This window comes from Pezoporus wallicus, unplaced genomic scaffold (genome assembly GCF_028554395.1).
Source record: "Pezoporus wallicus isolate ANWC-B61680 ecotype Strahan unplaced genomic scaffold, APGP_CSIRO_Pwel_v1 contig_7379, whole genome shotgun sequence".
In the NCBI taxonomy this organism is placed as follows: Eukaryota; Metazoa; Chordata; class Aves; order Psittaciformes; family Psittacidae; genus Pezoporus; species Pezoporus wallicus.
This window is the reverse complement of record NW_026642884.1, coordinates 1,218,497-1,244,426: the sequence shown is the minus strand read 5'-3', so window position 1 is coordinate 1,244,426 and position 25,930 is coordinate 1,218,497. Positions and strand designations below refer to the sequence as shown.

At 44.5% G+C, this 25,930-nt stretch overlaps 1 protein-coding gene across 3 annotated transcripts; it reads right to left on the bottom strand.

The window, feature by feature from the left end:
* Positions 1-5,848: 5,848 nt before the first annotated feature.
* Positions 5,849-24,433, bottom strand: ATG14 (autophagy related 14). 3 transcript variants are annotated; one of them, XM_057433091.1, is made up of 11 exons: positions 24,205-24,309; positions 23,669-23,836; positions 18,763-18,825; positions 18,585-18,627; positions 18,104-18,185; positions 11,611-11,848; positions 10,928-11,157; positions 10,353-10,474; positions 9,179-9,265; positions 8,983-9,068; positions 5,849-6,307 (listed from the first exon to the last, which is right to left on the bottom strand). In XM_057433091.1, the coding sequence occupies exons 2-11, from the start codon at positions 23,680-23,682 to the stop codon at positions 6,001-6,003; spliced, it is 1,272 nt and encodes a 423-aa protein (XP_057289074.1). In that variant the 5' UTR covers positions 23,683-23,836; positions 24,205-24,309; the 3' UTR covers positions 5,849-6,000. The 3 variants fall into 3 exon arrangements, with proteins under 3 accessions (XP_057289074.1, XP_057289075.1, XP_057289073.1); XM_057433092.1 differs by having other exon boundaries at positions 23,752-23,836; XM_057433090.1 differs by lacking the exon at positions 23,669-23,836 and having other exon boundaries at positions 24,205-24,433.
* Positions 24,434-25,930: the final 1,497 nt, after the last annotated feature.

The window sequence follows — 25,930 nt, the reverse complement described above, 5'->3', positions numbered from 1 at the left end:
GAGGAAAAGCATGATCCTGTGTGGGTTTGTGACTTTTATTTTCTAATGGGGCACAGGCTGCACCTAAGGCTCGATCTGCTCCATTGGTTGCGCTGGGATGAGCGGCAGAACAGCTTGCTGGCAGTTGTTGCCTTGTTTAAACCCATCAGTATTAAAGGCTTTCAGCTTAATTTCAGTTAAGGAAGAGGGGAAAGAAACTGCTTTCCTGCCTCCCACCCAGTGCTGGAAAACTTGAGATAACCTGTGCCAGGCTGACAGCAGTGAGGCTGAAATAGAAGGAACAGAGGAAAATATTTTGCGTTTAGATAAAGGGCCAGTGAGGTGATTTTTTTGGTTGGGGTGTGGTTTTTCTGTGTTTTTTTTTTTATGGTTGGTTGTTGGTTTTTTTGTTTGTTTTTTTTTGCAAGAGAGTGTAAGATTTTGGTCACCTTTGTTGAACAGAGAGCAGAACTTGGACTAAAATAATAATGGCATTAGGCTATTTTGTTCCTTGGAGCATCAAAATATGGAAGACGACTCGTGTTCTTCCCCTACTCCATCCTTGCCCTCCCCCCTAGGCAGGCTGAGGCACATGGTTTATTTTACACATTACTATGGGGCTTGCTGGAACTATCCTTATTGCACAGCAGTGCTGGTAAAAATTGCTTTACAGAACAAGCTTTTGCATCCAGCAGTGGGCTGGTTCTGAATGTAGCTGTGCTGAGCTGCCTGCAAGCTTTCCCCCCCCCTTAAAGTGCAGATTTGTTTTGTTAACACCAGCTTAGGGAGAACAGACAGGTCTGTTCAGCTTTTTTCTAAGAAGCAATTGGAGTAAAAAACCCAAAATCAACCAATTTTGGATTTACAGAATTGTGTTCAGAAGCACTGAGGACTTGCTGGTGCTGTGTGCTTGATGTCCCTGCCTGGGAGCGGTTGAAATGTCTGGACTGAATTTCCAGACATGCCTGTGAAGAAATCCAGTAACATTCCCATTGTTTCTAAGCTTCCAGTTTTCACCAAGCTCTGGGGGTCTCCTGGCATGGATGCTACTGAAAAAGCCACTGTGGCTGAGGCTTGTGGTTGGGCTCTTGCTCCATCCCACCCATTTCTACAGCAGCATTTCCCCTGTGCTGTGTTGCTGCTCCCTGCAAGGAGGCTCTGCAATACTTCATCTCACTGTTCTGCTCTGTTGTATTGGCCCCAGGTCAGACCTATAATTTCACTTGGATGCATCCAACCTCTGTCTCAAGTCCCGCTTCTTGCAATGTGGGAATGGTGCTGGAGCCTCGCCTTGGACTGTGTGTCTTCCCCAGCCTGCTATTCGGCTGGTCCAGGCAACCCAACTATGACTGGGATGTGGGCATTATGGGGCTGTGCTCCTGCCACAGCCCTGCCCTAGCAGAGGATGAAACCTCCTTCTGATGGCACCGCTTAAGCAGAAATGACCTCCGCAAGCTGTAGGCAGGAGCTGAGCTTGGAGCCAGGCTTGGCTTTGTGCACAGGCTGCTTTCCTGCATTGCCACAACTGTGACCAAGGCAATGAACCACTGCAGATGTGCACGCAGCAGCCCCAAGCAAACAGCAATCATGAGATATCAGTCCTTCCACCCAGGTAGCTGCCACAAAGAATTCAAATGGGGTGGGCTGTTAACCACTGTGGCCTGCCAGGCCACCAGGTCCAGCAGGCAGACCCTTGTTCTTGCTGACTAATGCAGCCCTTTCCCATCCTTGTTGCTCAGACACACACTTGTTCAGGTAGTTACCTCCTTAGAAAGACAACATGCTTCCATCCTTCTGAAATGGCCTTGTGAAGAGGAGCATCTTCCCTTGCATTCAGGCTCACTACCTGCAGAAACAGTCACCCAGCAGAGGAGCAGTTCAAAGCCAGGCTTACACGAGTGGCATTTCAGTTTACATGTGTATGTATAGGGAAAGTCGTGTGTGTGTGTGTGTTTTGCAGGACTCCAGTACCTGCTCTAATGGATATGCAGTTATTTTATGTACAAGTATTTTTCTAGAATGGGTATTGCTTACTCTACCGCTGTATGATTGCACTGTAACAGGTCTGGTCCCTGTGATGCTTCAAAGGCTGGAACTGCTTGTGTACTTCCCCAGCACAGTTGAAAACAAACCACACAGAACTAACAATTATAAATATACAACTTAAAAAAAATACTGTTAAAGATTTATTGCAATAATACAATAAAATTTAGAAAAAAACCCAAACTGTTTGTGTTTAGTTACATCGAGTTCTGAAGTTGCAGAGGCCCAAAGTTTCTGCCGGTGACAAGCAACTCCTGGGTGTCCCACCTGAGCCCATATGAAGGCACCTGATTCTCAGCAGAGGGCTGAGCTCTCAGCATCAGGTTCTTCCTTGGCAGCTCAAATTGGCCACGCCAGATCGCTGCTCACAGACAAAAGTCATGGCCTGAACTGCACTTCCCGCATTCATGCTACGCAGAAGTGCTGTGTAAACTTGGTAGTCCGTCTTCAGGTATCTATAATTACAGGTATTCCTGCCTTCCCTCCCCAGAACCACCTGGAAAACTAATACTGGCGACTGCACTCAAGGTGCACACGATTCTTCCCTAGCTACATATGTGCAAAACACTTTTTAAAAGAACAACCCCCAGTCTGTTACAAAAGATGAACAAAAGACCCATCCCGCTGCATCTGAATGCCCTTGCAGTGCTGGTGTGCACTCTAAGTGCGTGACAAATAAAATAGTTGGAAAACATGGTCATGTAGTATATGGCTTAAAGAAGTTTGTGTGTTGGGTTTTTCTTTCCCTAGTAAAGTAAATGACAGTGTACAAAGCTGAATCACGGCCTGATGTTTAAAGGCTTCAAAGTAGCATGAGAGGCAGCAATGAAAATGTGACTGAAATGCCTGTTAAAAACAAATGAAAAAACCCAAACATATTTATATGGCAGGGTCCAACAGAAAAAAAAATGGGGAATCAGAAAGGGTAGGACTGAGGGGGACATTACCTAACAAAATACATGCAGTGAGTGCAGAGTTAAGGGTCTTTGGTTTAAAAAAATTAAACCATTGACAACAGATTCACATCCCCAAAGAGCTGCCGTACAACAGGGAGCAGGGGTCTAGAGACAGGATGCTGAGCCAGCACCCCTGGCATGGAGCTCACTGGGATACACAGGCATTGGGTACCAAAACTGCTTTTCCACCCCATTCTTGGTGGGGACAGGAGGCAGCCATAGCTGGCCTGGAGAGCAACAGAGCAGAACCACCCCAGAATACTCCATGAGATGGCCGGGTAAGCCAGCCCCACAGCAGGGTTTCAAAGATTCAGGACACTGCCTGGTGGCAGGGATGTGGCTTGTGCATCACCTGCCGTGGCCTTGCGTGCCCCTGTTACGAGCTGCAGCACTGCAGGGATGCAACAGGGAAGCGTCGGAAGTCTTCCCTCTGGGAGGGATGGGAGGATGCTTTTACTTTAATTTACCCCGTGGAGAAGTACAACGTCCCAGCCATAGAAAATGTAAACCATACGTTGGCAGCCCCGCTGAGCAAACCCATCTTTATGTCATCCATACCGCAAGGCAGAGGAAGTGGAGGAGCACTTGCTAACAAATGCTTCTGTCAGTATCGCACCCCTGCAGTTTTACAAGCGAGCCACCAGCTGTGCTGTGGGCATTTCTGCAGTGAAATGAAATCAGCTTCTTGGCATTCAGTAAACAAGAAGAGAAACAACCCACCATCGACATAAAATAGAATAGGGTTTAAAACGCATGTAGTGTGTGACTTCATCAAATTAGCTCGAAATGAGGTTTTGCTAACAGTAAAAAGTGGCAACATGATGCTGTAACTGATGAATATTATTGCAACAACACAATCCTGTGTCTGCATCAAACGGGGGTCTAAGCTAAGAGAACATCCAGTGTTTCTTTGGTGTATGACATTGAGAGTAAAGAGCCTGTGTGCTTTGGACAGCACAACACAAAACTTCTAGACTACCTACCAATGGAAACAGCATGAAACAAGCCAGTTTTCTACAGCAAAACTGGATAAAAGTTCACAACTGAAGCTAAAACAAGAACAATTGGCTGTGTGAATTCCTCTCCGCACTGCTTCTTTGTATTAAAAATATGGCAACAGAGATTAGAAAACATGTTAAAAATGCAAAATTTTCATGTCCTGAATGACAAAAAATTAGAAATACGCATTTCTGCATTATGCAAGACAGATTTAAAACACACACAAACGGAAACCCTGTAAGCAGTTAAGAAAATGTGAACTGCATTTGCACCACTGTCCAGGCTGCACAGAGAGCAGCCTTCTCTCTGTATTCATCCTGATGCAAACACTTCAAAACCTGTTTCTTCTTTAGAAAGTAGAGCTGGAGGCTGACGAGTCCTTTTTCTTCAGGAGAATCATACAGAATCATAGAATAGTTAGGGTTGGAAAGGACCTTAAGATCATCTAGTTCCAATCCCACTGCCATGGGCAGGGACACCTCACACTAAACCATGCCACCCAAGGCTCTCTCCAACCTGGCTTTGAACACTGCCAGGGATGGAGCATTCACAACTTCCTTGGGCAACCCATTCCAGTGCCTCACCACCCTTACAGGAAAGAACTTCTTCCTTATATCCAATCTAAACTTCCACTGTTTAAGTTTTAACCCGTTACCCCTTGTCCTGTCACTACAGTCCCTAATGAAGAGTCCCTCCCCAGCATCCCCATAGGCCCCCTTCAGATACTGGAAGGCTGCTATGAGGTCTCCACGCAGCCTTCTCTTCTCCAGGCTGAACAGACTCAACTTCCTCAGCCTATCTTCATACGGGAGGTGCTCCAGCCGCTGATCGTCCTCGTGGCCCTTCTCTGGACTTGTTCCAACAGTTCCATGTCCTTTTTATGTTGAGGACACCAGAACTGCACACAATACTCCAGGTGAGGTCTCACGAGAGAAGAGTAGAGGGGCAGGATCACCTCCTTCGACCTGCTGGTCACGCTCCTCTTGATGCGGCCCAGGATACGGTTGGCGTTCTGGGCTGCAAGCGCACACTGAAGCCGGCTCATGTTCATTTTCTCATCGACGAACACCCCCAAGTCCTTCTCCACAGGGCTGCTCTGAATCTCTTCTCTGCCCAACCTGTAGCTGTGCCTGGGATTGCTCTGACCCAGGTGTAGGACCTTGCACTTGGCATGGTTAAACTTCATGAGGTTGGCACCAGCCCACCTCACAAGCGTGTCGAGGTCCCTCTGGATGGCATTCCTTCCCTCCAGCGTATCAACCGAACCACACAGCTTGGTGTCATTGGCAAACTTGCTGAGGGCGCACTCAATCCCACTGTCCATGTCAGCGATGAAGATGTTGAACAAGACCGGTCCCAACACCGATCCCTGAGGGACACCACTCATTGCTGGTCTCCAGCTGGACATTGAGCCATTGACCACAACTCTGTGTGCGGCCATCCAGCCAGTTCTTTATCCACCGAGTGGTCCATCCATCAAATTGATGTCTCTCCAATTTAGAGACAAGGATGTTGTGTGGGACAGTGTCGAACGCTTTGCAGAAGTCCAGGTAGATGACATCAACTGCTCTATCCCTGTCCATCAGTTCTGTAGCCCCATCATAGAAGGCCACCAAATTGGTCAGGCAGGATTTCCCCTTAGTGAAGCCATGCTGGCTGTCACCAAGCACCTTGTTGATTTTCATGTACCTTAGCATGCCTTCCAGGAGAATCTGCTCCAAGATTTTGCCAGGCACAGAGGTGAGACTGACTGGTCTGTAACTCCCCAGGTACTCAACAATGCAGACAGAACCAAGACACAAAAGTGCCGTCACAGAATCCGTCAGAGTCCGTAGCTAGCTAATTTACAAAATGGTACCATCACAGTCATCTTGGGTAAATAAAAAGGTTTTTCTGGTTTACAAAATGAAAGTCTGACCTTTTCTTTGTTCCAGGCACTACTTAACTGAATACGTAAGGTTTACTACAGCATTGCTGGGGAGGGATTCCTTCCACAAATCCTATGATCCTTTTGCCATGCTTGTTAGCGATGTCCAGTGTATGCCTTCAGCCACGAGGTCACTGAGGCGGCAGCAGAAGAGATCATTCCACCAGCACTGCTGCTGGCAATGGGCTGAGATACCTGCGTGCTCTGGCTCTGCAGCATCTCCACCTGCTGAGAGGGGATGTCACAGAACCTGGGGCTTGGCAGATTCTCCCAGTCTGTCCCTAGGTCTGTCTCTTCATCGCTGATGTGCTCATCTCCGCTCTCATCTGTCTCACCAGTGGCACTGGGATCCACAAACTCCATGGAGTCTTCAAGATCAGCACTGATTTCGAAAGGCCCAGACCTGTGAACATGAACACAGTTTGGTACCATGCAAGAGAGGCACTGTCCATTTGCCTGTATGAGTCCTGGGCATGCCAAAGCACCCTGCTCTACCATGCGTACAGCAGAGGAATTACAACACCTCTGTGTCTATCATTTGGCAAAGAGAAACCCACTGGCTACAGAGCTAACTGTAGACAATGGTGAAATGAGAACAGTTGGCTGAGGAAGTGATAGCTGGGTTCCAAACCACAGAGCAAGAACAGCAGAAGAGATGTTCTGCTTTGGCAGGGGATAGTGAAACATGTACACACAAAAGAAAAAGCTATTGATAATAACTCACAGCTCCACTGGTGGAAATCTCAGCTTGATGGGGAACAGCTTTTATTTTTAATGCTAGGCCTGGCCAGGCCAAGACAGCTGCAGCTTTGTCAGCAAGAAGAGTGTAGTTTACAGCTTACAGAACTGTGCTGGCACAGCTCACTAGTGGAGACTTCCCATTGCAGCACTTCACCCTGAGCAGCATCTCAAGACCTTTTTTACTATGCAGCTGGTCAAATGCTGGCAGAGGTTGCCCAGAGAGGCTGGGGAATCTCCTCTGGAGATACTTAAACCTCTCCTGGCCACTCGTCCTGAGCAACTTGCTCTAGTTGGCTCTGCTCTGAGTGGAGCCATGGGCTGGATCTCCAGAGGTCCTGACCAAACCCACCTGTGCTGTGACTCCATATTCCCTGCTGCCACTGCCTGGTGGGAGAAGCAATTGCATCCCACCCCATCCCACTGCTTGGCCAAAAGCTGGAACACCTTTACTGAGCCAAAGCAGGCAGTTCCAGAGGTCAGAGAGGTGATCATGGAGGCGGTGAAAGGTGGATCCCCCACAGCAAGCAGTATCCCTGGCAAAGTTCATTCCAAAGCACAAAGCTGCTCAGCAAAACAGGAGTAAGAATTTAACATGGGTAGTAAGAGTACTTCTCCAGCCTTAGTGGGACAGGGAACCTGAATCAGTGATTTACCATGGAAAGTTTTAATCCAGACAATTAAAGCTTGGTAAAATTATATGTATCTGAAAACAGCAGCTTATAAAGGAGACTATCAGGTAACTATAGGCTTAGATATCTAAAGGAAAATAAGGAGAGCTGGTTGCTGCAAACTTTGCAGACAGCTGAGAAATCATAACCCAGAAAGGAATGGGAGCGCTGCCTTCTGTTGAGCATTTTGTTTAACAAGGCAACATAAGAAGAGAGTCATCAGGTTTAAGACCAGAGGGACCATTAGATCCTCTCCAGTGACCTCCTCTCTAACAAAGGCCATTACTTTCTACCCGTTCCCCCTGTCCTTTGCCGAGTAACTGCCCATTAGCCTGATGAAAGCATCCATTCCAGAAACATATCCAGCCTTGACAGGATGACATAAGGAAACAGAGAATCCCCACCTTCATTCCTGTGGGTGATTAATCTCTGTGTTAAGCACATTTGCCCCGTTGAAACCTAGTTCAGACTATTTGCTTCCACTGGTGACTATAAAGCCATTTGCTAGCCTGTATTTTATCGCCATGAAGGCATGTAAAACAAGTCAATCTCATCCCTAGCAAGCTAAGTCAGTTTCATACAGACTAAACTATACCCGTGCTGATTGATGTTTTCTCCAACTCTTCTCTGTAACCTCTGGGTTCACTACATGGACCTGACTGATGCGTGGGGAGCTCTGTAACATCTGCACAAAGAAATGAGACCCACAATGGCACTTGGACCTTTTACAACAGTTCTTCATTCTCTGGGTATTTCCTGCACTCTCCTTGTTTTCAGGGGCACAGCAAGCACCTATTTTCTTCCAAACTGAGCTATGCTACAAAGATTTGGCTCCCCATACCTTTGGGCTGAATCAGTAGGGCTATACCCAGAGAACATAAGGGAAGTGATGTTCTCCTTAGTGGTACTGAAGGTTTTTAAATAAAACTAGATCTGTACATGAGAACAAAAGTAGATTTTGGAACATTACTAAGTTTAAGGGGAATAAAGCACTAGTCAGATTAAACAAATATTTGCAGACTGTCTCAGGCACAAATGACTTGTGATGGGATTATCCCAACAGGAAATCAATGTTGTAAAAAAAAGATTATTAAACATGGTGCGCTCAGCCCACAGGAACCGATTTTCTTTTCATCGTGTACTAACAGCAGCAAAGTTGACTTTAATCTTAATTTACATATAAATTAATATTATTTGAAGTGCCGACTTTGGTCTAGGGTGTTCACTCAGTGGAAGTATTTTGGGGAAGGCTTACCTAGTGTTTGTTTTAGGGTTTAAACTGCTGGATGCTCTCAGTATTTACCTGAGATGTGGGTAGGGTGGTACTTGGAGCACAGTGGGACTGCCTGGCACACATACTGCTGTCCCCTGGAGGGAAGGAGTTTCTGCTTCTGAGCATACAGGAAACAAGCCTATAATCAGCTACATGGCCTCCAGAAGAGCCTGCCACATGCAGCAGCACAGCACACACATCTCTGAAATCTGATTTCCTACTCGGGACCCCCTTTTTCTGTCCTCTCTTGTCTCCTCCTTGTAACCACCCTGATTTCTGATGTGCTGAGGACTGATCTATAGCAGATGAGAAGAATTTCCCTCCTAAACAACAAGGCAAATGCATTACTCCAAACAGGATTCAGTCACAGGTGAGTTGAGATACTGTTTTTCTTACCTGCCCAAGTTCTTGGTGTCTGGGCTGACCAGGTACATAAGGTTCCTGAGCGTATGCAGTGGGTGCAACAGATCTAAATTTACATGCTACCATGTGGAAGGTAAGAAAGAGACATGGTCAGTTACAATGGGAAACCTGCAGGCACAGCTGATCTTTCAAAAGCTCTTTAGAGAATCCCAATGGGCATTTCCCCTACCTGAGAGAAGCAAAGGTGCAGGATATTAGCATTCAACTTCTTCACTGCCCGTGTGAACCTGTGTCTGCTGAGATTCTCTCCACAGAACTCACTATTGAAAGACCATACACACGTATACATGAATAGACAGAAAGCACAATGCTGTGAAAATACACTCTCTGGAGACATCAGCATTCTGTGTCCTGACTTCCTAATAAACCCCAGAGTAAACACGCTCAAAGTGAGCACTTGTTTAAACTGTACAGCCAGTTTGAGAGTGTTTAGGAGGTTATTTTTTCAGCTAGCAAGACTGTTAGCATTTCATCAACCAGCACTGCTTGTGCTAGTCTCACCCACTTCAACAGGACAGGTGTATGAAACTCAAAGATCCACTGTAGCCAAGCTATTCTGGCTCTCCTTTTAAATCCTGCATCATTTCCTGTTCCCAAGCTTTTCCTTCTGTGAAGGCTCAGCTCCCAAGTAACAGTATAAACTCCCCACACAGAGACCCTACACAACTTTTGTGCCCTCAATTCGGCAATCACTATATTAAACACTTAAAAGAATCTCAGCAGCATCTTTGAGATCCCAGAAAGACTGAACAGGTCTACAGCTCCCTCAGTACTTCTGTACAGACTCCATCTATTCCACATTGACATTAAAAATCTAACAGTGCTTTTCATCATGGGATTTACACAACACTCTCCCAGCTGCCTGGCAGCCAGCTATGGTCCCCATTGGCATTTTATCCCCAAAAGAATCACACTGCTACCATGCCATTATAAAGCCTTGTTCTGCAGCACTTAATGTAGTGGAGCTATTCAATATGACTAAGGGTTGCTGAATTGGTCTGGGATTTTGTAAAGCACAGTAGGGTCTCATAAAATGAAAGTGCTATTCATGGATGTCATATTTCATTTCCAGTTTGAGGATGCTGAATATGTCAATTAGAAAGCTATTATTTTCAACTATGGCGGCTGGTCTACACTCTCAGGAGGTAAAAAAGGAAGGAGGCACTGTGGACTGTGGTCTAAAACCCTACTAGTCCTCCACTCCAAATTAAACAGCACAAAAATCCACGAGATATCAACTGGTACCACAAAGCTGTTCCAAGCAATGACTTTGTTCCCAAACCCAAACAGAATTAAGATCAGTCAAAACTAGTCACTGATTCACCTCAGAGGCTTGCATTTACTTGCCTGTTGCAGAGCTTCTTGGGAAGATTTACATCAAGTATGAGAGACAAAGTGTTAACAAGCTGAGTTGCATAGCACAATGCAGCACTGATAGTGTAAGCAGGGTTATTATGTTCCGTATCTGAAAGAAATAAAAGCATCATGAAAGTCTCATTTTAAATGAAGCCTCAGTGGATGTGTCAATCTGTTACTGAAGTCTACTCTGGAAAATGTCATTTGTGAGTATTGTGAATAGCCTGAATTCAACAATTATTTACAGTGACATCTGTCAGAAGTTGGTAGAAAATAGTAATTCTTGGGATTCCTGTTAAAATGACGGCATGTGAACCATGTCAAAACTGTGAATAATTAACTTTATCTATTACATTGTGCTGTGTCCCAGTGAGCATTTCCTGCAAAAGAGGATTTCAGTGGACTAATCCTTATACTGGTGTTTATTTCTGATTCAGGTTTGTCTGGGTGAGAACAAAAGGGCTGGGCTACTGCTCCTCAGTTGCCTTCTGCTGGCATCCAAGGCTGCAAGTTCTATAGCTTCTGGAGTATCCCAGATGTCTAATCAGACCTTGCTCCTTACCCGGTCCTTGTGTAGTCTTCTTCTCTTCCACCCAGTTGTAATATGCTGAATAGTCTCCATTATTAGGAAGGGTTATCCAAGGCCCTGTGATGCTGATGCTGGTGTCCCCATTGTGATCATCACACACCCACCTCCCAGAGAGATATGTGGTTCTCCTGGCTTCTGCAAGCTTGCTCACAGTGCTAGAGGTCATAGCATTGTCGCTCTCAGAAGACACATCTGCAGGATCTCTGTAACACCCAAAGAGGAACGAAGTGTTTTTAAAGAAGTGTTAAAAATACAGTCAGAGATACACTTGGCAGGCACTTCACCAGATTTCACAGAGAGCAAAATCTTCTAGAAACACTCCTGCAAAATTCCTCATTCCCAAAACTACTTCCCTTTGTTCCAGGATTTTTTATTTTACTTACCTATTTTATCTATTTAAGTTTACAAATTTATCTATTTTAAGAAAGTTTAACATTGGACACATTCCTCAGCTCTCTTCTGGGGGAGATGCTAGCACCTCCAGATTCTTCTCCTCTGGACCTCTGTTTTTTGGGTCAGATGCTTTGCCTTTGGGAAACACCTCCTCCTCCCCACAGATGCTAAGGGAGCCAGAGTGTCTAGCTTAGACTTACATGACTCACTTCTGGGTGTCTAAAGCTAAGTCAAATTAATCCAAAAGGATAAGCCTACTATACCTCATGCTTGTCTTTACTTCTTCAATGGGAAATATGACTGATGTTAGTTCTAGGATATGCATCCGACGAAGATTTGCCAGATGCTCATACTGGGTTTTCAAGTCATAGACTTTTTTCTCTACCAAGTCTCCCAGCTTGTGGTTATGCCTCTGGATCTTCTCTTTCTTCTCCTGATGCCGCTGAGCCCTGCGATAATGTTTCTGGTTCTCCTCTTTAATTCTGAGAAGCCCCTCTGCATCTGTGAAAACGGCAGCAGATGTTAGCCTTGAGAAAGGAACTATGAGGTACTTGTAGTAAGCCTGAGAAAAGCATTAATATTCATAGCAAACAAGATCTAGAACAGCTTAAAGCAGAAAACCCTGCTAAACTATTCACGTTTTCCAGCTGCTCCGTGGTACAACTTTTTAATCTTTTCTGAAGATCTCCAGAGAGACTGAAATTGACTATTCTTTCCCTATCTTTTACCCAGCTATTTTTTGATTTAGAGCAGAAAAGCCAAGATCTCACAGTTTAATTAAACTTCTGAGGTAATCATCACGACAGAAATAGCTTGACTGTACATGTTTGCATGGTGTTGGCCAAAAAGACAGGCATTGCTTGCAGCCAAAATCAAGAGCTGATATCATCTTCATTCACCATTTCTGGCATCACTGCTGCTATTAATGAATGGTGCTTGGGCTTTGCATTCATGTGTGTGCTCTTAAAGCACTTGGATCCCAATGATGCAGACTTTGTGTTACCACAAGGGAACACTGACTGTCTCCCTTTCCAGTCACAAAATGAGAAATCACAGAATCACAGAATGGTTTGGGTTGGAAGGGACCTCAAAGCTCATCCAGTTCCAACCCCCCTGTCATGGGCAGGGGCACCTCCCACTAGAGCAGGCTGCTCCAAGCCCTGTCCAACCTGGCCTTGAGCACTGCCAGGCACGGGGCAACCACAGCTTCTCTGGGCAACCTGTGCCAGCGCCTCAGCACCCTCACAGTGAAGAACTTCTTCCTGATGTCTAATCTAAATCTCCCCTCTGTCAGTTTAAAGCCATTGCCTCTTGTCCTATTCCTACAGGTCCTTACAAAAAGTCCCTCTCCAGCTTTCTTGTCAGTCCCTTTAGGTACTGGAACTTGCTCCAAGATCTCCCTGGAGCCTTCTCCAGGAATGAGTTTATGTACTGTACAGTTCTGCAACTGCATGAATTTACTCCATGCGCCAGACACACTATAGCTTAGAAAAATATCCTTCAAGAGCACCTGCTTATTCTCCTATACAATAACTGACCGCAGTAATGCTTCCACAAACATGAGGTGCTAGAGTCAGCCACCTCTGTCCTTCAAAGGCGCACAAAAATATTCCCCAAATACATGCCTAAAACTCTTAGTGTCAAAACCCTAGTTTGAACAAAAGCCCCCATCTGCTAGGTGCTCACTTCCTGGTGTTATGGCTGAAAAGACAGAGTGTTAGTCAGATTCTATCAGAGCAAGGCATTACTTTCTTTTAATCAAGAAGTGGGATAACTGTTCCTTGCACAGGATAGAAGCACTAAGCCCTGACATCGTTTTACTGATCTAGGTTGATTGCAAGGCACAGATGAGATCAGAGTTACAGTAAGAATTCTCTGTGGCACCTGCTACTCAAAAAAGCTGCATTCTATTATTACTAAAATCTACAAAAGTTATAAGCAGCTATAGTTATCTCAAACAACACAGTCTGTCAGTCTTTCCACTAGGCGAGGAATAAAAGGCTACATCCAAAGACTGGGACCCAAGACTGATTCCCATCCACAGGTCTGTGCCCAGCCATGCTCAGGTGGCACACGATAGCCTTCTGTTAGTCCTGGCTTGCACCTGCAGAGCTGGAACTGGTTGGTCCCTTGCCTAATAGGGTGGGAGACCAGGATTGCTGGAAGCCTCCTGAGTATGCTTGCCCTTGCAGACACAGAGGGTGCTTTCTCTGAACGTCAGGAATTATTTCTAGTCATCTAACTGATCTGTTGCCATCCGTGATGTGTGCTTGGTAAGAAGAAAGATCTGACATGTGGGAGATGCAGAGTCCCAAATTAAAGAAGGTGAGAACAGCTTCTCTGTGCAGATAAGAACTAATAATCCTTAGGTTTATAAAATAAATGACCTCCTGTTAGAGGAATGTCATGGTTTAAACCCAGTCAGGCAGCTCGTTAACTCACTTTCCCCCCTTCTTTCCCTCCCCCTACTCCCAGAGGGACGGAGAGGGGAATCGAAAAGAATGCAACTCCCACAGGTTGAGATAAGAACAGTTTAGTAACTAAGGTATAACACAAATCACTACTGGTACCACCAATAATAACAATGATAAAGGAAATAACAAGGGAAGAGAATACAACACCTCAGCACCAGCCGACTGATAACTCTCCCCTCCCCCCAGCCCAACCAAGCACCAACCCATACCTCCTGAACCCTGCAGTCTCCCAGCCCTTCCGGCTAACTCCCAGTTACATCCTGGGCATGACATGCTGTGGTATGGAATACCTCTTTGGTCAGTTTGGGTCAGGTGTCCTGTCTCTGCTTCCTCCCGGCCTCCCCTCCTCCCTGGCAGAGCATGAGGCTCACAAAGTCCTTGGCCAGACTAAAACGATCAGTGTTATCAGCTCTGTTCCCAGGCTGAAAGTCAAAATCACAGCAGTGCACCAGCTACTAAGAAGGAGAAAAATGACTGCTACCGCTGAACCCAGGACAAGGAACCATAGAAAAATCAACTTTTCTTTGAGCGACACCAAGAATCCCTGTATGCCAGCTAGTTATTCAGCCTTCATTAAGTATTCCCGTAACATTAATAGAAAATCAGTTAATGCTTGCATTCATATTCCCAAACTCCCCCTTTGCATAAAGAATAAGAGACAGAAGAAGAGTAAAATGTCCATCTGCTCAATTTTCACATTCCTGTTCATAGAGTGAACTCCCTTTTCTGCAGGTCCAACAGCAATTATTTGAGAAGCAGGCAAGAACACTGCACACACACTTCCTCTTTAGTAGTCCCAGTGCAGAAACAGCTGTCCTTTTTTTGGCATAGCACTTTTGCTTTTTGATCCAGTTAATGAGGTGATTAAAATTTGTCCCCAGAAGTATTTCAGGACACCTCTATGTCTCACACATCTACACTGGCTGATGAATGCAAGCTTGGCCACACCGCCATCTGCCCAACAGAGCGCTCTGCCAGGTATGTGCAAGATCGTCACCTTGAACTCTTCTCCACAGACAGAAGGCAAACACATGTATTTTAAAACCTTACTTGAAGAAGTACCACTTATAGAAGTGTCCAGAAGAGACAACTCAAAAGCAGGAATCCAGTGTACTAGAGATGGTTCTTATTTCAGGTAACTAAACTATGCCGTACCCAATAGAAGAGAAGCAACCTATTTACATTTTCTAATGTGCTCAAGAGTGAACCAAGTTGGGTTTCTGAACTCCACTTCCCAGTTAGTCCCAAAGTTTTACCAGCTGCAGAGCTGCATTTTGATAACAGGTGACTAAGGTCCTTGAAGTCATATTGACTTCCTCCTTTCTTCACAGGGTAATGAGAAAAAGTAGTTTATTGACTTCATAATATTATTCAATGTACTGAAAAGCTTGCTTCTGTTCACCTTCCTATTCTCTAAACCAAATTTTCCTAGATGTTCCTTGTGTTTTATTCCTAATATGCTCCTCCAGACTTTCTCCAGTTGATTTTCAACTTCCTTAAATAGCTCAAATTGGACACCAGACCCCCACTGAGGAAACACCAATGCTGGGAACAGCAGGAAAACTACTTCTACCTAAAATACAACACTTAGGCTAGGATAACCCAGAATGAGGTCTGAACCTTTCTGAAGCAGTATTAGATTGATAATTTTTATTTAAATTGTAATTCATAGAATCATAGAATAGTTAGGGTTGGAAAGGACCTTAAGATCACCCAGTTCCAACCCCCCTGACATGGGCAGGTGTCGTGGTTTAAACCCAGTCAGGTAATTCGTTCGCTTACTTCCCCCTCTTTCTTTCCCTCCCCCTGCTCCCGGAGGGACAGAGAGGAGAATCGAAAAGAATGCAACTCCCACGGGTTGAGATAAGAACAGTTTAGTAACTAAGGTATAACACAAATCACTGCTGCTACCACCAATAATAATAATGACAAAGGAAATAACAAGGGAAGAGAATACAACACCTCAGCACCAGCCAACCGATAACTTGCCCCCCTCAGCCCCACCAAGCACCGACCGATACCTCCTCCAACCCTGCCGTCTCACAGCCCTTCCGGCTAACTCCCAGTTACATCCTGGGCATGACGTGCTGTGGTATGGAATACCTCTTTGGTCAGTTTGGGTCAGGTGTCCCGTCTCTGCTTCCTCCCGGCTTCCCCTCCTCCCTGGCAGACCATGAGGCTCACAAAGTCCTTTGCCAAACCAAAACATCACTATCAGCTCTGTTCCCGAGCTGAAAGTCAAAACACTGCACTGCACCAGCTACCAAGAAGGAGAAACATGACTGGTACTGCTGAACCCAGGACAGCAGGGACACCTCACACTAAACCATGTCACCCAAGGCTCTTCCGACCTGGCTCTGAACACTGCCAGGGATGGAACATTCACAGCTTCCCTGGGCAACCCATTCCAGTGCCTCACCACCCTAACAGGAAAGAACTTTCTCCTTATATCCAATCTAAACTTCCCCTGTTTAAATTTTAACCTGTTACCCTTTGTTCTACCACTACAGTCCCTAATGAAGAGTTCCTCCCCAGCATCCCTATAGGCCCCCTTCCTATAATTCCCCTGATCCTCTCCTGTCAAATCTCACCACTGTCCCCTGCTTTGTGTTTGTATGTTTGTCTTTCCTAAACAATGTGCAATTGACTTTGTCCTTCTCAGATGACGCTGTCAAGTTATCTGCACGACTTTGAATTTGATCCTGTTTTCCACAGAAGCCGTATCATCATCCACCTTGGCTTCCTGCATTCTACCTTCTATTCTACCATACAAGATATTATGGAAAATATTGAACAAAAATGGGCCAAGAACCAGCTCCTGCTGAGCTCCACCTGTCTCACCTCCTCAGTTTGACAAGCATCATCACCCTCTGAATGCAGCCTTTCTGCCCTTTTGTGTCAATCTTACAGTGATTACACCCAGAGCAAATGTTTTTGCTTGCTCATGAGATGGTTTGGTGTAGTGCCCAAAGGCAAGGCATGTTGCATCTTCTGCTTTATCCTTCACGTGATCCTCAGACAAGGGGTTGATTTGACATGGACCATTCTTAACAAAGCAATGCCTATTTTTAATTACATTACCTTCTAGCTACTTGCAAAGTGACCAAAGGTTTATAATAACATGACTGTATCACCAGTTTAAGGTTCTCCCTTCCTCCACCCTTTGAAAACTGATACTGTTTTCACTCGGTTTCCTGGGACATGCTCTGTCCCATGTGTTCTCAAGTCCTCCACAGACAACTACAGCTTGTTCCTTAAGTTCCCTAAGGAAAATCTCATAAGGCCTTGCTGCCATAAAATAATATTTAGCTGGCTGTTTTCTTTCCTCAGTGTGCAGTCCTCCTATGATGTAAAATTTAACCTGGCTGAGCAGCTGATCACATTTCTTTGTGAGAAGATGAAGCAAAAAAGACAATGAATGCTTCAGACTTCTCTGCACTGTTATTTACTGTCTTTCCAGTTAACTAACAGACTTATCTACTTCATCTTTTTCTTATTTTACATTTCTTATTGTTACTATCCATCCTCATTAATTGAAACCATTTTGCATCTCAGCCTTTCTGATGTTATCATCACATGTTTGTGCTATTCCTTTATAACTATTGTCAAGTACATGCCTCTGCTTTCACTCTCTCTATGGCTCATTTTGAATTTCAAGTCATAAAAACATTCCTGATTCAATCAATATGCTTTTGAATATGTTTCCTATATTTCCTTTGCACGTAGGCTGTAAAGAGTGCTGCACATTCTCTTCTGAAAAATGGTCCTACAAACCTCTCATGAGCAAAAAATCTAATGAGTTTCAAAACAGAAGCTGCTGACAGAGAGCAACTCCCCAGCCTATGCCATATTTCAGTGGCTCTTGCTCTAGTAGGATTTTAGCATTTCTAGACAGGTGTGGGTTAAAATTCATCAGTACATGAAATTCCTAACAGCTGCAGAGTCATTTGCCTCCTCTTTATCAAGAGGAAGTGATCAGGAACACCACACTAAATAAAGCCATCTCTAGGGACAAAGCCAAAGTCACAGGCTGCTAAGCATTTACTTTTAAAACTGTTGCAAAATGATTGCCATCCAGCTGAATAATGTCTACTGTTTGCTAATTAAAACCCAAGCATGAAAAGGCTAAAATCCACTCACCGATTTGCCTTCAAGTTGATTTAAGAAGTGACTGTTTGAAAATTCATCATTTTTAAAACCTTAAGATTCAAATTCACATCAATTGATTTTTCACTCTAAGGCACACAGTTTCCCACATTGCAAAAGCACAGGCATTACTCACATCTTGTCATTTCATCATTTTCTTTGCAAATGGTCTGTTTCAGCTGCTCAATCCTCATCTTGCAAGACATTATTTTCCATCTCTGAAAAAGAACATTCAGCAACTCTAGGGTAGAAAAGACTTCAAACACACTGACTAATGATTAACAACAAAACCAGCAGCTCTAGTGCAAAAGTAGCAAGATGTTCTTAATTGATCATATGAACAAATAAATATTTCATATGCTGTTTTGTGCACAGAAGAATGCCACAAACAAACTGAATGCTGAGTATAAAGTCAATCAGAATAAGTTATTGAACAAATATCTGATAAGAAACGAAAAGAGCTCGGAGCACTCTGCTTGCAGAGCCAATTTCAGTTGTGCTTACAACAAGATTTTTGGGAAAGCAACACAATACCCTCAAGGTAAATTGTAACTTTAAACTATGAGATCTAGGAATTCAGAGAGTTTAAAAACTATGGGTCACTTTGAATAACTCACCAGCTGATCAGTTATCTCTTTCCCTTCCATGGCCTTCAAAACACTAGAGGAAAAAACATGATTGAAAGTTTTATGACTATCTGGACTGGGTCTGTCTCCAGCAAAAGCACATTAGAGAAACTGTTTTGTTTTTCTGACAGTTCTTATAGCTTATTTTCATTTAATAACTACAACTTACTGCTTTTGGAATTCTTTCTGTTTGGTTTTAAGACGCATCAGCCTTTCTTTCTTGTCTGAAAACCTAGAAGAGATTAAAGGGTTTAATTGGTATTTTCACAATATGGCATTACAAGTTGTCTGAAAAGCGAAAAAGACCAAAGCTTGTGACAGACAGCCTCTAAACTGCAGCTTTCTGGCTTAGTCTTAGGAAATAATGGCTAAATGTATAAAACTCGCAGAATTCTACAGCACATGTCTCATTGGAATTGCAACAGAACCTCCAAGCTAAGGAAACATCAGCTTGTTGTATTAGCAAACTTGTAAGCAAATTGCTTACTATTTCTAGAAGTTTTACAGCTTAGTAACATCAATTGTCTGTGGAATAAGAAAAATATATAGTATCCTAAAAACTTTTAGTCACTGGAGAAATTAACAATACTATTTCAGATACCATAGTGAGTCTGAACTGCGCTACTTCACAAGCTGTGATGGCATCAGCTGAGTCCACTCCAGTAGTGGGAAATGCAGGTTTTCATACACTATGCACTGCATTTTCTCCCTTCTAACATGGAAGGGTCTTGCACTTTATTCATTAATGATTCCAAATAGGACAGCACTCAAGACTTTTACACGACATCCAAATCTTTGCTGTTTTAGTAACAGCAATGAGTTCAATTGTCTTCTACTAAACACCTGTAGCTATCACGAGACCATAACCCAAATGTCTGTGTGAGTTCTTTCACCAGATAGACGTCTGAGGTATGAAAACTGCAAAGAACAGATCAGAAGGGAATTTTTTTCAGGATTCATCATCCTGTGTTTTCACCCTTTGAATATGCAGCAGCTGCCATGCTCTGCTCTCCTCCATGTTCCACAATGTATTGAGAAATACACTTAAAGAAAATATGAACAATGTACATTGAGAAATTACAATAAAGCATGAAGCGACAAAGCTAACAGTAAGAGCAAGCCAGACAGCCAAGAGATTTGGGCAACATAAGAAATAGCAAATGTGCTTTGTCTTCTGCCAGCGTATGGCTTCCCAGCTTTCCTTTGTCCTTGCAATGTTACAGCGCTGTCCTAATCCATGCCTCAGAAGTGTGTATTGGGTTATATCACTGTGGAAAAACAACTGATTTCCCTCTGCAACATGTAGAGTTGACAATTTCACCCTAACAGTGGTCAAACATTTTACCTACCAATCCACCAAGTCCTTTATTTCACAGGTATCTAATCTTTGTTCAGAAAGAATTATACAGTAAGCCTTGACAGGATGGCATATTGGGCCTCCATCTCTGCTCAACTCTGGGGGTGTCATTTCAGGTAAAACTTGAAAATGCTTCATTTTTTTCTTTGAAGTGCTTAAGTCTGAAAGCCTGGTGACTAACTTTGGGTTCAGAAAGAAGGTAATCACCCTTCCATGTGCATTAAAACAACAACAGAACTACTGGCTGCTGTCTCATAGACAAGCAAAAATATGTTTTCCTTCCAAAACAAGCCAAATACAAATGAAGGTGGCTTGGCATAAAAGCCAGAGGCCACGCGTGAGCCGGAGGAATGTGGTACAACTGGAGTCTGGCTGCTCAACCCAGCGCGTGTTCCTTCTTCCTGTGTGTCCTCACCCACCAGTCATCATGGAAATTAGAGAAGTGCACTGTACGAGACTCCTGTTTACCACAGAGCAATGCACACCTACTGTACCCCGACCTTTGGCTGCAACCAAAAATAACTTGGCGCAGAAACACATCACTCGGCAGTCACACAGGGAGAGCGCACTGGGGTAATTTGGCAATTCTTCTCAAAGCTGGATTAATGGGCACAGAGTCTAACTAAACGCAATTACCCAAATCACGTCCATCACATCAGCAAAAAGTTGAATGATCTGTCAAGAATCTGGGACTAAATTAAGTTCTTACTGCTGAGGGAAGACAGAAATATTTGTGAGAGCCTGCAAAAATTGCAGCTCACCACGCACTTCAGCAATTGCGTCAAACAGCTCCTACAAACTTCTGCAGCAGGTTTCTCCTGAGCAAACATTTCCATTTCTTTATATAGCTCCAACATTAATTGCACTGCATCCTGTAACTGATTTTTCTCTATATATCTACAGCCTTTTGATTTGGCAGAGAAACAAAACTTTAGATGAATTATTATAGGAACTCCCATAAAATGTAAACTGAGAGGAGAAAACTCAACATCTCAAATTATTCATTAAATGTCTCTTTTTCCTCACGTTTTACCATATTAAGCTGAGATTTTTCTGCGGTCACCTGCCTTATTCCCACATGCTCATAGTTAGAGAGAAACAATCAGAGGAAGGACTTCCTAATCTACAGGAACTGATTAATGCTGAAGGAGCTGAGGACAGCAACAGGTACCCCCATTACTGTACCTATTCACTATAATAAAACTCCATCACTGCAAAAAGTCACTATTCCTGATTATAAGCCACAGCTTAAAGAAGTCAGACAGGCTTAGGCATCACAATTACATTGTCTTTGGCTTTTGCCATCTGCAGATGCAGGAGACAAAGCAATTCGGTACGCCTGTAAAACACACTCTGATAATTTCTGCATATGACAGGCTGGAGTAAACTCCCGGGAGGAAGAAGAGTCTCCAAGCTGAAACCAACATCAAGATACCGGCTTAGCTTTTGAATATACCATGCATTACTAATGAAAAGAAGAATGTCAGTGATGTTTTTACTGGGCGACTTCCGGACGACTCATCCTTAATTACAGCTGTACTTCAATAATTAACCTTAACAGCTCCTCAATCTCTCTCCCTCACAGATACAGGGTGTGATTTTTCCAAACATATGAACTTCAATCTTACTGTTGCTTTTATAAAAGTCCACACACAAAACAGCCCAATGCAAAGAAATCTGAAATAATTCTTACAGTTAGAACATGAAATCATTCATTATCTTCTACAGAAAAATCACAAGAAAATTGTAAATAAAAAACACCATTGGACACAAGAAGTAACACTTGCTTTCTTTCTGCAGGAGGGAACAATCCTTCCCCCTGTCTGTTACACATCAAAAAGACAAATGGGAGGCCCAAGTGACCCCATACACTTCCACATTCTGAATTTCTCACACGGCGCTAATAACTGAGCCACACCAAAAGCCCTTGTCATGACCCTGTCGGCCTCCTCCAGTGCCGGCCATAATGTTGATCTTAAAATTAGCCCAGGTACTACTAGAAGGCATAAAAAAAACAAATAAACAAGGATGACAGTAAACACATTCCGAAATCCAGCCAGTTAAGTGCACCTGTCCCTGCATGACTTTGGCATGGTGTGTGGCCACCGTTTCAAAAGTCACTGCCTCCCTCTGTGCTCCCATTGCAAGAGATTCATAGACATCCACTCACTGCATAGAAACACAGAAAACTGACCTCTGAAGTGACAAGTTCCTTCTCACTTTTGTATCTGCCATTTGAAGTATTAAGCATAGAACACAGAAAAAACATTGTTTTAAACAAAATTCCATTATCTTCAAAAGAACAAGAAGAAGCCCAAACTTTACAGAGCTTTGTTCCTACACTTTCCTGCTGCAATCAAGTGGTCTTATGTTACGTACTTTGTGTTACTCGTATATCTGACGTTGTTTCTTTACTTCATTAATACGAGGTTGCCATTTTCAGTAAATTGTGCTACTGCTTGGGTAAGTTCTGAGCAGCTGGAGAGGCAAAGCCTGGGGAAATTGAGCATATAGGGAGTCCCCAGGAGAACAGAACAGCAGTGATCCCCACAGATGGAACCACAATGTCCAGGCAGAGGGGGGAAAAAAGACACACAGAAAAAAAAAAAAAAAAGACAGAGACTTACTTGCTGCAGTTAAGAATCACAGTGTAAATATACAGATTTTCTAGCCACAGATGAATACGACAGTCAAATCACCTTAGGAGGATGCAGTGAAAACTGTCAGACAGAAAAACTGATCTTGTTTCATGTGAGAAGATACAAGGAAGTCAGAGAGAGGGTTTGTTTTTTTCCCTAACAAGCTGTTGCTTCTGGTACTTTGGCTAAGACTGTTGCTTTATGTTTTTTCTGATGTGCACAGAAACTTCCTAAGCCTTGGTTAATACATAGCTACAGTGCTTCTCCTGTAATGAAGGCTACAGCTGAATTTCTATATTTAAGCCTGATATTTAGCCAAAATCTTAAGTCTACAAAATGGGCAGGAATATAAGAGTTGGTTTATACTCCAACTTCCAAATCCCAATTTTTTGTGGAAGCTACAGATTACCCTGAGCAGTCTCACACAAACACAGGTTTTCCATCTATTTTAGAATGACTAAATACAGTTTGTGGTTCCATGACACAGTTTTTTCACATTAAAAAAAAAAGAAAGAAGCAAGCCCATCCAGTGGCAGACTAAGGTCTCAATTTTGCAAGCTGATTCATGCTGGCTGACACCCTATGCCCACTCCCACTGATATTCACGGCAGAAAAAACACCACCGTCCCAGTGGCTGTTTGTGTGCTTGGTAGGACACCAAGAGCCTTTGGTGCAAGGACCATACTGCACCACATGCTGCTTACTGCCTTCCCAAAATAGTTCAAGAAATCACTCTCAACAGCTGCTAATGAAGCTACAAATGAAGGACCAAGAACATGGAGTCAGCCAAAAAAACAGAGCTATTCTGGAGCCGCTGTGGGGCAGACTTTTTAAGAATCTGGGACGGCCACGCTGTGAACAACAGCTACAAAGGGGCAATCTGCATCTCAGTCATGAAATAACGATAGTTACTTAAAGATATGTGGCTCCTTCAGCGACCCTTCCATAGGGCCAATGCTCTACAAAAAGGTGCAGGAAGATGCGTGATTAATTGGTGGGATTTTTGTAATTTTAAAGAGGTGCCTATGATTAGGTCTGCTTATATAGACAATAAATAAAAGTGGCGTTTTCTCGCGTACCTTCCTGATTTCATTCAGTGTTTACAGAGACCACTGTTTTAACACATGCTGCTTAAAATAGATATGCATTTCAGATATCCTACCGCACGGCTCTCTTTTTGCCCTGAACTGTCTGGAGCTTCTGTTGGCTACATCAACACGGGCACGCCTGCTGGCAGCACCACCTGACTGAATGAAAGCAGGGGCGCTGTATTACTAATTATTATTACTATTTTAAGCAAAACGCTGTGGGTGCTGCTCTGCCCGCTTGCCCCATCCCCCCTACACCACCACCCCCCCCCCAAGCAGGCAGCCCGGCGGTGGGCCCGGCAGCGGCGGGCCCGTCCCCCGCCCCGGTGTAGCGGCTAAACAGCGGGGAAGAGGGATGAACCACCTTCTCCCCACCCCCCCACCCCTCCAGCCCTGAGGGGAGCGGGGGAAGGGCAGCCCAAGTCAAGACAGGGTGCTCCTTGCCCCAGCTCCGGCGACGGGGCAGGGGGGCAGAGAGAGGGTGTCCCGTTCCGCTGCCGTCCCCGTCCCCTGAGGGCCGCCAGTACCTCTCGGAGTCGCGACCGTCGAAGAAGACGAAGTCTCCGCTCTGGACGCACTTGGCGCAGGTGAGGCGGCGGCGCGTGGTGTTGCAGAGCGGGCACCGCTCCACCGCCACATACAGCCCCTCCGCGTCCTCCTCGGCACCCCGCAGAGTCGCCGGCCCGGCCCCGACGCCGCCGCCCTGCCCGCCGGGCTGCGGCCGGCAGCCGCTGGGAGCCGCCATGATGGGCTCCCCGCGCCTGGGTCACGTGGGACTTTGTGTGCGAACAGGGCATTGTGGGAAGCGGGCGCTTGGCTTCAGTGCTCGGGCATCCCCCTTCGACCCCAGCCCAGCGCCGGGCGGCGGTGAAAGGAAAGGGGGAGCAGTCCCAGCTTCAGCAGCACGCACTGGCACTGCAGGACCCCTGGCTGGCGGCAGCACCCGCTGGAAGAGGCAAGGCTGCCCCCTCCCTGCTCCCAGAGAGGGGGGACATGGTGGGTGAGCTGCGGTATACAGCGGGCGGGTCAGCCCGGCTCCACTGGGACTGGGAGGGAATTGTGCAAATCTGAGGTAAAACAAAAAAGAAAAAAGCTTGGAGAGCTTAAAGGTTACTGTTTAAAGCCTGCAGTAAGCAGCGTGGTTATATTCTGCTTCCTGCGGTGCTGGGTGCTCGCATGAACCTCAACAGGCACTGCAGGTCTATAACCATTGCATGCCCCAGGGGGGGACATCTTCACTAGTTACCCTCACTGCGGTCTCGAGGGGGCCTCCTGCGCAACAGCCAGTCAGGAACACTGCTGCATGGGCTACATAGAGCAGCCAGCCCCTATATGTTTATAATACCACCAACACTAATCTTTGTAAGAGGACAATTTGAGCAATAGAAGTGTCAAATCTTGATACACATCCTTAAGAGTGACAGACTAAGACTCTTCACCACAGCCGAAAGGTTGGAGCCAGAATCAGGAGTTAAATAGGTACAATCAACTACTATGTAGAAATAGAGAGCAAGTTCTTTCCATCAGAATATAGTGGGAAACACCAGGCAATTAGCAGAGACAAGACAGAGTCCACAGAAGCCAGAATAACTTGAAGCAAAAAAAAGAAACAAAACATGCCCCAGGTAAAATAAAATCCCAGCCTACACTGTTCCCATTCCTAGTGCACTGAAGTGCCAGAAAACACCAGAACAAAGACAGTTGTTTCTAAGAGTTACCAAAAGCAAACATTAACTTAATCAGTAACTCAGTGAAAAGGCACAGAGCTCATTTCTTATCTTTAAGACTGTATCTGTACTTTTAAAGAGCATTAACTTTACTAGTGAAATTATGTGGCAAGCTCTTAATTAAAATGTAATTTCTTGAAGAGGGGTCATCTTAGATAAACTTTTCCCAGCATGCCAATAAAAGCAGGGTTGTTTTTTCACTTGCAAAAGATTATTGTAACTTAACCTCATAAGCTATTACAGCTACAGGACAAATGAAACTCACACCCATAGTTAAGGAAAGTCTGCAGTGTTAGAAAACAGAGAAGTAAGCCTCTGTTTAGAATAGATTTGAGTATGGAAAGCCACAGTTTGACTGTGACAAAGAAACTGGTAACAGTTAAGATCAGTTTATCATAAGGAAGTGCATGAAGTTTCCCAAACTTCTTTTCCAGAGGAGCAGAGACACACTTAGAAAAGCACTTGAAATATATTACAAAAACAGAAGTTGAAATCGTGTCTTCACTGAATCAGAAATAAACTTGTG